We start from the raw sequence: 14,987 nt of genomic DNA, 5'->3' as shown, positions 1-14,987 counted from the left end.
ACGACCCAAAGCTCATGACCAGAGGTGAGGGTAGGAACCCAAAGCTCATGACCAGAGGTGAGGGTAGGAACCCAAAGCTCATGACCAGAGGTGAGGGTAGGAACCAAGACCGACTGGTAAATCCAGAGCTTTGTCTTTCGGCTCAGCTCTCTCTTCACCACGACGGATCTGTGCAGAGTCCGCATTACTGCAGACGCCGCACCGATCCGCCTGTCGGTCTCCCGTTCCATCCTCCCCTCACTCGTGAACAAGACCCCGAGGTACTTGAACTCCTCCACTTGAGGCAGAATCTCATCCCCGACCCGAAGAGTGCACTTCACCCTTTTCCGGTTGAGGACCATGGCCTCGGATTTGGAGGTGCTGATTCTCATCCCGGCCGCTTCACACTCGGCTGCGAACCGATCCAGTGAGAGTTGGAGGTCACGGTCTGATGAAGCCAACAGGACCACATCATCTGCAAAAAGCAGTGACCCAATCCTGAGGTCACCAAACCGGACCCCCTCCACACCCTGGCTGCGCCTAGAAATCCTGTCCATAAAGACTATGAACAGGATCGGTGACAAAGGGCAGCCCTGGCGGAGTCCAACCCTCACTGGAAACAAGTCCGACTTATTGCCGGAAATGCGGACCAAGCTCTGACACCGGTCATACAGGGAACGGACGGCCCGTATCAGGGGGTCCGGTACCCCGTACTCCCGTAGAACCCCCTACAGGACTCCCCGAGGGACACGATCGAATGCCTTCTCCAAGTCCACAAAACACATGTGGACTGGTTGGGCAAACTCCCATGCACCCTCAAAGATCCTGCAGAGGGTGTAGAGTTGGTCCACTGTTCCACGGCCTGGACGAAAACCACACTGCTCCTCCTGAATCCGAGATTCGACTATCCGACGGACCCTCCTCTCCAGCACCCCCGAATAGACCTTACCAGGGAGGCTGAGGAGTGTGATTCCCCTGTAATTGGAACACACCCTCCGGTCCCCCTTCTTAAAAAGAGGGACCACCACCCCAGTCTGCCAATCCAGAGGCACTGTTGCTTTAGTTGTTTTTGTCAAATATAAAATAATTTGATTTAATTTCTGAATTTAATGTGTTTCACTCTTTTTATTGATACTGTGCCATTTAAATATTTCTATGTTTTCTGATTACATCTTTGTGTGAAGCCAATAATCAGTGACTGCATGTTGAACTGTATTTTAAACTCTAGTTCAGATTATAAAGAAACAAACAAACAAGTGATTCCTGTTAAATTACATTCCTGTATGGAAACAACTGCATGGAATCACATATTTCTATATTTTCTGTTTTATCCAGTGAAATCAAAATTATTCTGTTTTCATCATTTAATGAGAAGAGTGGTTTTATTTAAGGTGGACGGTGGACTTGTGAGTTTGGGTTTATGTTGGTGATTTAAAAACTGAACTTTGTTGTTTCTCTCTGAATAAGAAAACCTGCTAAATGTAGAAAATGTAAATGACAGCTGATGTTTGCTGGATGTTCATGTGACCTGCTGTGATTCTTTTCTTTGTGTGAAAATCAATAAAAAGTGAAGCTAGAGATGTGTTCAGATTTATCGTCATGTTTAGTCTCTGACCTCCATTTTTATCAAGTGTAACAACACACACAGACTTTACCAATCTAACACAATACAAACACTTCTGCAGTCTTTAAAAAGTTAGTGAGATGACGAACAAAGAATAGCCAAAAACAGAAAGAGACGAAACCCATGAATATTACATGAATAGATATTTTTGTATGATTAATACTCAAAATCATTACCTCTAGTTCTTTTATTTGTTCCTCATTATTACTGATGGCATTTAGTTTCCTTCTAAATGTTTGTTGTAACAGACCAGTCTTACTTATGTCCCAGTCTGTACTCATAATATTCCCTAGTACCTCTTTCCTACTTTATGTGAACATACCCATTTTTATTACTATGCCACAGTACCCCTTATAATATTTCTGGATACCCCTTTCCTGCCATATTCCATAATATTCCTCACTACCACTTTCCTACAATATTTCCTTGTACTGCTTACTTATAATATTACATATCACTCCTTTCTTTTAATAATCCCAGGTACCCATTTCCTGCAACATTTCATGGTACCGCTTTCCTTTAAAGTTAGGTGGTACCCCTTATTTATAACATTCCCTGGTACCCTTTCCTTATAATATGACAGGTATTCCTTACACATAATACTGTCTGGTAATGCTTTCCTAAAATATTCAATCACACTCACCCTTTAATATCCCTTCGTATTCCTTACTTATAATATCTCTTGGTTTCCTTTTCGTACAATATGTCAACATCCACCTTTTCATTACTACTCTACAATACCCCCATGATATTTCAGTGTACCCCTTTCCTAAAACATCCCATGGTACCATTTCCTTTAATACTCCATGGTACCCTTTACTTATGATATACTATGGTACCCCTTCTCTACAATATTACAGGGTACCCCTTTCCTGCCATATTCCATAATACTCCTTATTTATAATATTCCAGGGTATTTCAGCAATCTCAAAGTGCTACAGAGCAGAAAATAAAATAAAAAAAGAAAAAGAAAAGGTTAAAAGAGAATATATAAAAGACACTTAGCAAAATGCTTTAGTCTTACTGGTCAGTATCAAGTGTAACAGTAGATGTAAGCAGAGAGTAGCACACAGAGCACAAGGCAGTAGCAACATGCGCTAACTCTAAGCACTACACTACAGCACTTTAGGCTACGCTTCACACATACCCTGTTAGCACAAAACACAGTGTGTACAAACACTCACACACACACACACACACACACACACACACCATACCTGCCTGGATTTGAGCAGTAAGAGTGTCAATATAACTCATATATATGTATATATATACATATATATATATACACATATGTATAGAGAGAGAGAGAGAGACAGAGAGAGAGAGAGAGAGAGAGAGAGCGAGTATCAATACTAGCTCAGTTAACTGGCAAAACAGAAAGACAGGAATTAGCCAATCACAAAAAAGTAGCTCAGTTTCCGCCCAGCGACAGGTTGCTAAGGCCCTACTACGGTTGCTAAGGGCAGCTAAGGCCCTAAGGTTGCTACGGCGATGTGAGGAGCTGCTTGGAAATTCTCAAACTCCCCCCAGAATTTGGCTTCTGACAAGGTCCCGAACAATTGCAAACTGTGAGAAAACCGTAACTCCTGTCCAAAAACCGAAAACACCGTGAGAGACACAGAAGCCGGCAGATTCTGACAGTGTTTATTTTATTCACATATTCCTTAAAATGAGCGAGTAAGCTCAGTGTGAACACAGAGTGAGATTCTTTTGGAAAAAAAGACGATTACATTAGGGTCAATGGGGAGCGAGACAGGTATTGCTGCCGGTCTCGGCCCCCCCGTTTAAATTTTGTGCAGACCCTGCCTGTCAACGTCACATTTTATGAATCCCAACACCTGTGTCTACATTTTGACCAAAAATGATTTGTCTCCTTTTTACGGTTTGGCCGTGAGCTTGAGTTAAAAATAAAAATTAAAGTTAGTTTTTACTGCTTCTCTCACTCTAGCTAACTGCTGCTTCCACTCTAACTTTGAAGAAAAAGTGATTTCCACTCCTCGTTTGACTGCTCATAGTTTGAAAAGTTTACATGTTATGTAAAAACTGTTTGGTATTTTAGAGAGAGCAGAAGTTACCCTCCGTTTTGAAGTTTGAATCACATTTCTAAGTGCAGGTATGAGAGAGCTAGGTGACTCTAAAAAAAGGTGAAATTTTGTTGGTTTTCAAAAAGTTCCCATTCATTTCCAATGGTGAATTCTCCCGGTTTTTTTGGGAATAACTTTGGGAAGAATTGGAATTTCAACACCAAAAGTCATAGCACTTCTGTCCCGATCAAGCCGCACGTTCTGATGTATATATTGTCGGGGTTTTGCCTCGGAGTTGCGCACCCGTGGCACTAATAAGAAGTATGGAGAAGATTAAGAGATTGCATAGTAGTCCTTAATTATTTCCTGGTACTCATTTCCTGTAATATTCCATGGTACCCCTTGTTTCTAATATTCGATGGTATCACTTTCCTGCAACAATATTGAAGGACACAACAGTGTTTCAACCATACATGGTCCACCTGGGGGCGACCCGTTTTCCACTTTATAGGACTCCATTCCCTACGACAGTCCATGATACCCCTTTCATTACATCCCATGGTACCTACTCCACAATATCAATTACCTACCATATTTCATTGACACCCTTCTCAATGTATTTCATGGTAATCATTGTATTACACTTCTTACCCACAGTTTTCCATGGTACCCCCTTTGCAAATTATTATACCCTAGCCCTTGCAGAGACTACTGCATAGTCCCCATCTCTTGCTACTTTCCACATTAAATCACATATTGCCCATTCCATGTAATACCCTAACTATGATAACCCATAATACTCCATAGCACTATTGGAGGTCACCCTTCCTCATGTCACCCACTACTGACACCCTTCCATGGTACTCCTTGTGTATGTTCTTCCATTGCATCCATTTCAGAGTTTCCCTTAAATGAAATATGCTGTTATTGTTGGGAATTGTCCGGGTGCTTGTAATGGCCAGTCTGGGTCTGTTATTCCATGCCACCCATTTCATTTTGTCCTTTACAAAAATAATAGTATGAGACCCCATTCCTAAATAATTCCACAGATTTCACTAAATTAGATTTTGACTCTCGATATTCAACGTAAAGTTGTGTTTGAATAAAGTTGGTGCAACAGAAGCCCCCATTTTCATCTGAGTAATGAGTAAATGCTTTGGAATGAAACACATCCTTACACATTACATGGGAACTGGTGAGACAAAGCTCCGCCTTTCACCTGATTCACCTGAGAGGAATCAGGAAACAGTTTGTCATTCCTTCTCAGATTCGCCTTCAGACACACTGACCTCTGTGAGTAAATGGATCTTTTTTTATTTAAGGATTTTCTGATGATTTAAACTGAGAACGACCTTAACTTTTTTATTTTACAGAGAAAAACTAAATTGAACTGAATTGAGCCTGTAAAAGGTTTTTAGTTAGAGTATTTCGGTTTTTTATGTACTGTTCTTTAGAATAGAAGTTGAGGGATTTTGAAAAAGTATTCATATATGAATATTCCTTCCTAAAGATTTTGTGTTTATTGTATATTTTTGTGTTTATACGATTTATGTTCCGCATGTAGGGAGTATTTTAAGTATGGCTTTAGCTTGCAAAATACCAAGAGAGAGCTGAGAGAAAAAGAAGTGATGGTCAGATTGCAAGACTTGCTGGGTGTGGCAGTAAACATTGTCAGTGCTGCTCGAGGTTGCCACAAGTTCATCGTCTATTCACTGCTTTGTGTTTCCTTAGTTTCTGTAAAGTTTTCACACTAACAGCTGAACAGAACTTCTCCTCTGAATGAGAGTTTATTTTATAAGCTTCATGCAGGTCATGATGTTCTGTACTGTACAGATTAAATCATATAAAACCTGTTCGTCAGTGATCTTTAAACTTGATGGTTTGTTTATGTTTGAGTGCAGGACTGAAACACACCCTGTGTTACTGTGAAGCTACAACATTTATCAGAAGAGATCTGACAAAGCTCCGCCCCTCACCTGACTCACCTGAAACAAACCAGGAAACAGTTTATTGTTGGTCTCTAAAGAGACACACAGACTGAAAAACAGAGCATCAGATTCACCTTCAGACCAAACTAACAACTTCCTCTGAGTGAGTACAGCTACAGGAGAGAAAAGTGGAAAACTAGAACTCTGCTGCTTCAACCTGCTGACTCTCCACACACTGAAGGTGAGTTTGACTAAAAACTGGAGTCACACTGAAAGTAAATGTCAGTGAAGTTAGTAGAGGAGGGAGGGAAGCCATGACTGACTGTACTTTCTGTCTGCTGTGTTTTCAGCTTCACTCAGAGACTAAATGACTTCCAGATCAGAGGAGGCTCTCTGCTGTCCGGTCTGTCATGAGGTCTTTAGAGATCCTGTTGTTCTGTCATGTAGCCACAGCTTCTGTAAAGACTGTCTGAAGAGCTGGTGGAGAGAGAAACCAACACATGAGTGTCCAGTTTGTAAGAGAAGATCTTCAAAGGAAGAACCACCTGTTAGTCTAGTGATAAAGAACCTGTGTGAGTCCTTCTTACAGGACAGAGATCAGAGAGCGTCAGAGGCTCTCTGCAGTCTGCACTCTGAGAAACTCAAACTCTTCTGTCTGGACCATCAGCAGCCAGTGTGTGTCGTCTGCAGAGATTCAGAAAAACACACCAACCACAGATTCAGACCCATCGATGAAGCTGCACGACAACACAAGAAGGAACTTAAGGAAACTCTGAAGCCCTTAAAGGAGAAGTTAAAGGTTTGTCAAAAAGTTAAAGTGAAGTTTGATCAAACAGCAAAACACATTAAGATCCAGGCCCAACACACAGAGAGGCAGATTAAGGAGCAGTTTAAGAAGCTTCACCAGTTTCTAGAAGAGGAAGAGGAGGCCAGGATGGCTGCTCTGAGGGAGGAAGAGGAGCAGAAGAGTCAGATGATGAAGGAGAAGATGGAGGCTCTGAGCAGGGAGATAGCAGCTCTTTCACACACAGTCAGAACCACAGAGGAGGAGCTGAGAGCTGAAGACGTCTCATTCCTGAACAACTACAAGGCTGCAGTGGAAAGAGTCCAGCGCTGCCCCCTGCTGGATGATCCACAGCTGCCCTCAGGAGCTCTGATAGACCAGGCCAAACACCTGGGCAACCTGGCCTTCAACATCTGGAACAACATGAAGGAGATGGTCTCCTACACTCCTGTCATTCTGGATCCAAACACTGCTGATCCAAGACTCATCCTGTCTGAAGATCTGACCAGTGTGAGACGAGGAGGAAGGAGACAGCAGCTTCCTGGTAATCCAGAGAGGATTGACTCCTACTACTCTGTCCTGGGCTCTGAGGGCTTTAACTCAGGGACTCACAGCTGGGATGTCGAGGTTGGAGACAGTAAATACTGGTTACTGGGTGTGTTATCAGAGTCTGTTCAGAGGAAGGGAGACATACAGTCTGGATTATGGAGAATAGGGTTATTTAAAGATATATACTCAGCATATTCACCACCAGGTCCCTTCACTGTTCTCCCAGTGAAGAAGAAGTTCCAGAGGATCAGAGTGAATCTGGACTGGAACAGAGGAAATCTATCGTTCTCTGATCCTGATACTAACACACACATACACACCTTCACACACACTTTCACTGACACACTGTTTCCACTCATTAACACTACGGATAAACTCCCACTGAAGATTTCTCCACTGAAGGTCTCTGTGACAGTGAGATGATGATGATGATGATGATGACGTTCATGTCTTAAAGGGAAAAGTTTCTGAGTTGAACCTCTGAAACTTCTGTCTCATTATTCCTAAATATGTCGCTTTAGTTGTTTTTGTCAAATATAAAATAATTTGATTTAATTTCTGAATTTAATGTGTTTCACTCTTTTTATTGATACTGTGCCATTTAAATATTTCTATGTTTTCTGATTATATCTTTGTGTGAAGCCAATAATCATTGACTGCATGTTGAACTGTATTTTAAACTCTAGTTCAGATTATAAAGAAACAAACAAGTGATTTCTGTTAAATTACATTCCTGTATGGAAACAACTGCATGGAATCACATATTTCTATATTTTCTGTTTTATCCAGTGAAATCAACATTATTCTGTTTTCATCATTTAATGACAAGAGTGGTTTTATTTAAGGTGGACGGTGGACTTGTGAGTTTTAAGGTGGACTTGTGAGTTTGGGTTTATGTTGGTGATTTAAAAACTGAACTTTGTTGTTTCTCTCTGAATAAGAAAACCTGCTAAATGTAGAAAATGTAAATGACAGCTGATGTTTGCTGGATGTTCATGTGACCTGCTGTGATTCTTTTCTTTGTGTGAAAATCAATAAAAAGTGAAGCTGGAGATGTGTTCAGATTTATCGTCATGTTTAGTCTCTGACCTCCATTTTTATCAAGCGTAACAATCACACACAGACTTTACCAATCTAACACAATACAAACACTTCTGCAGTCTTTAAAAAGTTAGTGAGATGACGACCAAAGAATAGCCAAAAACAGAAAGAGACGAAACCCATGAATACCTCTAGTTCTTTTATTTATTCCTCATTATTACTGATGGCATTTAGTTTCCTTCTAAATGTTTGTTGTAACAGACCAGTCTTACTTATGTCCCAGTCTGTACTCATAATATTATGGAGCTCCAGTATGCAGATGACAACGCCATAGCAGCACACTCCGCAGAAGACCTACAGGGTATTCTGAATGCCTTTGCTAAGGCTTACAGAGCCCTGGGTCTAGCATTAAACATCAAGAAGACCCAGGTGCTATACCAACCTCCACCCAATCAGCCGTCTATTCCACCCATCATGAATGTGGACAACACCCCTCTCGAGAATGTTGACCACTTCCCTTACCTCGGCAGTCTTCTCTCCTCCAATGTGGACATTGACGCTGAGATCAACCACCGCCTGAGCTGTGCCAATGGAGCATATGCCAGACTCAGGAAAACGGTCTTTGAAGACCGAAATCTCAGGGTTGACACCAAGCTCCTGGTCTACAAGGCCGTGGTTCTCCCCACCTTGCTGTATGGGGCAGAATCATGGACCACCTACAGCAGGCACTTGAGAGCTCTGGAACAGCACCACCAGAGAACCTTGAGGAAGATACTGAGGATCAAATGGGAGGATAGACGAACAAACATCAGCGTTCTGGCAGAGGCCAAAATGTCCAGCATCACCACCACAATAATGAAACTCCAACTCCGATGGACCGGCCATCTCATCACATGGCCGACACCCGTCTTCCAAAACAAATTCTGTATTCCGAACTGGAGAGAGGTCCGCGAGCTCCAGGCGGGCAAAAGAAACGGTTCAAGGACAACATCAAAACTAACCTTAAAAAATTCTGTATTTCATCTCCTGACTGGGAGCACATGGCTCTGAACAGGCACCGATGGAAGGAAGCGGTGCAAGAAGGTGCTGCGCACTATGAGGGGGAACTCCACTGTGTCGCAGAAACAAAACGACAGCTCCGCAAGGAAAGACAGAAAAAGGCTCCAGCACGACCACAACCCACTACCATTTTCCCATGTCAACACTGCACCAAAATATGTGGGTCACGGATCGGCCTCTATGCCCACCTGAAGACCCACAAGTAGACGACCCCATGCAGAAGACAGTCATACTCGTTTCGAGTGACCGCCGATGACTCATAATATTCCCTAGTACCTCTTTCCTACTTTATGTGAACATACCCATTTTTATTACTATGCCACAGTACCCCTTATAATATTTCTGGATACCCCTTTCCTGCCATATTCCATAATACTCCTCACTACCACTTTCCCACAATATTTCCTTGTACCGCTTACTTATAATATTACATATCACTCCTTTCTTTTAATAATCCCAGGTACCCATTTCCTGCAACATTTCATGGTACCGCTTTCCTTTAAAGTTAGGTGGTACCCCTTATTTATAACATTCCCTGTTACCCTTTCCTTATAATATGACAGGTATTCCTCACATATAATATTGTCTGGTAATCCTTTCCTAAAGTATTCAATCATACTCACCCTTTAATATCCCTTCGTATTCCTTACTTATAATATCTCTTGGTTTCCTTTTCGTACAATATGTCAACATCCACCTTTTCATTACTACTCTACAATACCCCCATGATATTTCAGGGTACCCCTTTCCTAAAACATCGCATGGTGCCATTTCCTTAGGGTACCCCTTTCCTGCCATATTCCATAATACTTCTTATTTATAATATTCCAGGGTATCCCTTTCCCACAACATCCATGATATCCCGTTCTTTCAATAAACCCTGATACCCATTTCCTGCAACATTTCATGGTACCCCTTTCATTTAAGATGAGGTGGTATCCCTTATTTATAATAATCCATGGACCCCATACTTATAATATACACATTAATTCATATCTGTTACCATGGGAACCCCTTTCCTACAACATCCTATAATAACACTGCCCTGTTGTATTCCCCAATACCCCTTTTATCATTGCATAGTAGTCCTTAATTATTTCCTGGTACTCGTTTCCTGTAATATTCCATGGTACCCCTTGTTTCTAATATTCGATGGGATCACTTTCCTGCAACAATATTGAAGGACACAACAGTGTTTCAACCATACATGGTCCACCTGGGGACGACCCGTTTTCCACTTTATAGGACTCCATTCCCTACTACAGTCCATGATACCCCTTTCATTACATCCCATGGTACCTACTCCACAATATCACTTACCTACCATATTTCATTGACACCCTTCTCAATGCATTTCATGGTAATCATTGTATTACACCTCTTACCTGCAGTTTTCCATGGTACCCCCTTTGCAAATTATTATACCCTGCCTAGCCCTTGCAGAGACTACTGTATAGCCCCCCTCTCTTGCTACTTTCCACATTAAATCACATACTGCCCATTCCATGTAATACCCTAACTATGATAACCCATAATAATCCATAGCACTATTGGAGGTACCCTTCCTCATGTCACCCACTACTGACACCCTTCCATGGTACTCCTTGTGTATGTTCTTCCATTGCACCCATTTCAGTGTTTCCCTTAAATGAAATATGCTATTGTTATTGTTGGGAATTGTCCCGGTGCTTGTAATGGCCAGTCTGGGTCTGTTATTCCATGCCACCCATTTCATTTTGTCCTTTACAAAAATAATAACATGAGACCCCATTCTTAAATAATTCAACAGATTTCACCAAATTAGATTTTGACTCTCGATATTCAACGTAAAGTTGTGTTTGAATAAAGTTGGTGCAACAGAAGCCCCCATTTTCATCTGAGTAATGAGTAAATGCTTTGGAATGAAACACATCCTTACACATTACATGGGAACTGGTGAGACAAAGCTCCGCCCTCCACCTGATTCACCTGAGAGGAATCAGGAAACAGTTTGTCATTCCTTCTCAGATTCGCCTTCAGACACACTGACCTCTGTGAGTAAATGGATCTTTTTTTATTTAAGGATTTTCTGTGATTTAAACTGAGAACAACCTTAACTTTTTAATTTAAAGAGAAAAACTGAATTGAACTGAATAAAGCCTGTAAAGAGGTTTTTAGTTAGAGTATTTTGTTTTTTATGTAATGTACTTTAGAATAGAAGTTGAGAGATTTTGAAAAAGTATTCATATATGAATATTCCTTCCTAAAGATTTTGTGTTTATTGTATATTTTTGTGTTTATACGATTTATGTTCCGCATGTAGGGAGTATTTTACAGTAAGTATGGCTTTAGCTTGCAAAATGCCAAGAGAGAGCTGAGAGAAAAAGAAGTGATGGTCAGATTGCAAGACTCGCTGGGTGTGGCAGTAAACATGGTCAGTGCTGCTAGAGGTTGCCACAAGTTCATCGTCTATTCACTGCTTTGTGTTTCTTTAGTTTCTGTAAAGTTTTCACACTAACAGAACTTCTCCTCTGAATGAAAGTTTATTTTAAAAGTTTCAAGCAGGTCATGATGTTCTGTACTGTACAGATTAAATCACATAAAACCTGTTAGTCTGTGATCTTTGAACTTGATAGTATGTGTACTTTTGGACACAGGAATGAAACACACCCTGTGTTACTGTGAAGCTACAACATTTATCAGAAGAGATCTGACAAAGCTCCGCCCCTCACCCGACTCACCTGAGACAAACCAGGAAACAGTTTATTGTTGGTCTCTAAAGAGACACACAGACTGAAAAACAGAGCATCAGATTCACCTTCAGACCAAACTAACAACTTCCTCTGAGTGAGTACAGCTACAGGAGAGAAAAGTGGAAAACTAGATCTCTGCTGCTTCAACCTGCTGACTCTCCACACACTGAAGGTGAGTTTGACTAAAAACTGGAGTCACACTGAAAGTAAATGTCAGTGAAGTTAGTAGAGGAGGGAGGGGAGCCATGACTGACTGTACTTTCTGTCTGCTGTGTTTTCAGCTTCACTCAGAGACTAAATGGCTTCCAGATCAGAGGAGGATCTCTGCTGTCCAGTCTGTCATGAGGTCTTTAGAGATCCTGTTGTTCTGTCATGTAGCCACAGCTTCTGTAAAGACTGTCTGAAGAGCTGGTGGAGACAGAAACCAACACTTGAGTGTCCAGTTTGTAAGAGAAGATCTTCAAAGAGACATCCACCTTGTAACCTGGCGTTAAAGAACCTGTGTGAGTCCTTCTTACAGGACAGAGATCAGAGAGCTTCAGAGACTCTCTGCAGTCTGCACTCTGAGAAACTCAAACTCTTCTGTCTGGACCATCAGCAGCCAGTGTGTCTCGTCTGCAGAGATTCAGAAAAACACACCAACCACAGATTCAGACCCATCGATGAAGCTGCACAACAACACAAGAAGGAACTTGAGGAAACTCTGAAGCCCTTAAAGGAGAAGTTAAAGGTTTGTGAAGAAGTTAAAGTGAAGTTTGATCAAACAGCAAAACACATTAAGGTCCAGGCCCAACACACAGAGAGGCAGATTAAGGAGCAGTTTAAGAAGCTTCACCAGTTTCTAGAAGAGGAAGAGGAGGCCAGGATGGCTGCTCTGAGGGAGGAAGAGGAGCAGAAGAGTCAGATGATGAAGGAGAAGATGGAGGCTCTGAGCAGAGAGATAGCAGGTCTTTCACACACAGTCAGAGCCACAGAGGAGGAGCTGAGAGCTGAAGACGTCTCATTCCTGAACAACTACAAGGCTGCAGTGGAAAGAGTCCAGCGCTGCCCCCTGCTGGATGATCCACAGCTGCCCTCAGGAGCTCTGATAGACCAGGCCAAACACCTGGGCAACCTGGCCTTCAACATCTGGAACAACATGAAGGAGATGATCTCCTACACTCCTGTCATTCTGGATCCAAACACTGCTGATCCAAAACTCATCCTGTCTGAAGATCTGACCAGTATGAGAGGACAAGGAGAGAAACAGCAGCTTCCTGATAATCCAGAGAGGATTGACTCCCTCTCCTCTGTCCTGGGCTCTGAGGGCTTTAACTCAGGGACTCACAGCTGGGATGTCGAGGTTGGAGACAATAAATACTGGTTACTGGGTGTGTTATCAGAGTCTGCTCAGAGGAAGAGAAACATACAGTCTGGATTATGGACAATATGGTTCTATATTGATAAATACTCAGCACGGTCACCACCAGCTCCCTCCACTGTTCTTCCAGTGGAGAAGAAGCTCCAGAGGATCAGAGTGAATCTGGACTGGAACAGAGGAAATCTGTCGTTCTCTGATCCTGATACTAACACACACATACACACCTTCACACACACTTTCACTGACACACTGTTTCCATTCATTCTCACTGTGGATAAACTCCCACTGAAGATTTCTCCACTGAAGGTCTCTGTGACAGTGAATCACAGCAGTTAAAGATGATGATGATGATGATGATGATGATGATGATGATGATGATGATGATGATAACTCTCATGTCTTAAAGGCAAACGTTTCTGAATTTAATGTGTTTCACTTTTTTTATTAATACTGTGCCATTTAAATACTTCTATGTTTTCTGATTATATCTTTGTGTGAAGCCAATAATCAATGACTGCACGTTGAACTGTATTTTAAACTCTAGTTCAGATTATAAAGAAACAAACAAGTGATTTCTGTTAAATTACATTCCTGTATGAACTGAATAAAGCCCATAAAGAGGTTTTTAGTTAGAGTATTTTGGTGTTTTATGTACTGTTCTTTAGAATAGAAGTTGAAGAAAATGTAAATGACAGCTGATGTTTGCTGGATGTTCATGTGACCTGCTGTGATTCTTTCCTTTGTGTGAAAATCAATAAAAAGTGAAGCTGGAGATGTGTTCAGATTTATCGTCACGTTTAGTCTCTGACCTCCATTTTTATCAAGCGTAACAATACACACAGACTTTACCAATCTAACACAATACCAACACTTCTGCAGTCTTTAAAAAGTTAGTGAGATGACGACCAAAGAATAGCCAAAAACAGAGAGAGATGAAACCCATGAATATTATATGAATAGATATTTTTGTATGATTAATACTCAAAATCATTACCTCTAGTTCTTTTATGTATTCCTCATTATTACTGATGGCATTTAGTTTCCTTCTAAATGTTTGTTGTAACAGACCAGTCTTACTTATGTCCCAGTCTGTACTCATAATATTCCCTAGTACCTCTTTCCTACTTTATGTGAACATACCCATTTTTATTACTATGCCACAGTACCCCTTATAATATTTCTGGATACCCCTTTCCTGCCATATTCCATAATACTCCTCACTACCACTTTCCTACAGTATTTCCTTGTACTGCTTACTTATAATATTACATATCACCCCTTTCTTTTAATAATCCCAGGTTCCCATTTCCTGCAACATTTCATGGTACCGCTGTCCTTTAAAGTTAGGTGGTACCCCGTATTTATAACATTCCCTGGTACCCTTTCCTTATAATATGACAGGTATTCCTCACACATAATATTGTCTGGTAATCCTTTCCTAAAATATTCAATCACACTCACCCTTTAATATCCCTTCGTATTCCTTACTTATAATGTCTCTTGGTTTCCTTTTCGTACAATATGTCAACATCCACCTTTACATTACTACTCCACAATACCCCCATGATATTTCAGGGTACCCCTTTCCTAAAACATCCCATGGTACCATTTCCTTTAATACTCCATGGTACCCCTCCTCTACAATATTACAGGGTACCCCTTTCCTGCCATATTCCATAATATTCCTTATTGTGTGGGAGCTGCAAAGCTCCCACACTATGTTATCTTCGCTCTTTATTTATTATTATTTCGCCGTTTTTCGTAGCGTAACTAGTCCTACACGATTTGTCATATCAACTTCGTTTCAATGTCAAATTGTACATATCCATAAGGAGATGTGTGCTATTACTTTTCATATCTCTAACATATTCCATTGATTTTATATAATTTTTTAAAACATTAAA

At 41.2% G+C, this 14,987-nt stretch overlaps 3 protein-coding genes across 3 annotated transcripts in view; 2 read left to right on the top strand and 1 right to left on the bottom strand.

The window, feature by feature from the left end:
* The window catches only part of LOC128355634 (metabotropic glutamate receptor 7-like), a 274,376-nt gene that overhangs the window by 140,544 nt on the left and 118,845 nt on the right, over positions 1–14,987 (bottom strand). The window lies entirely within an intron of this gene.
* On the top strand, positions 5,926–7,314 carry LOC128355655 (E3 ubiquitin-protein ligase TRIM35-like). Its single transcript, XM_053315980.1, has one exon. The coding sequence runs from the start codon at positions 5,926–5,928 to the stop codon at positions 7,312–7,314; it is 1,389 nt and encodes a 462-aa protein (XP_053171955.1).
* Positions 12,001–13,419, top strand: LOC128355673 (zinc-binding protein A33-like). Its single transcript, XM_053315998.1, has one exon. It carries the CDS (start codon positions 12,022–12,024, stop codon positions 13,417–13,419), a length of 1,398 nt encoding a protein of 465 aa, XP_053171973.1. The 5' UTR covers positions 12,001–12,021.

The sequence above is a fragment of the Scomber japonicus genome, chromosome 3 (assembly GCF_027409825.1).
Source record: "Scomber japonicus isolate fScoJap1 chromosome 3, fScoJap1.pri, whole genome shotgun sequence".
In the NCBI taxonomy this organism is placed as follows: Eukaryota; Metazoa; Chordata; class Actinopteri; order Scombriformes; family Scombridae; genus Scomber; species Scomber japonicus.
This window is presented reverse-complemented; position numbering and strand designations above follow the sequence as displayed.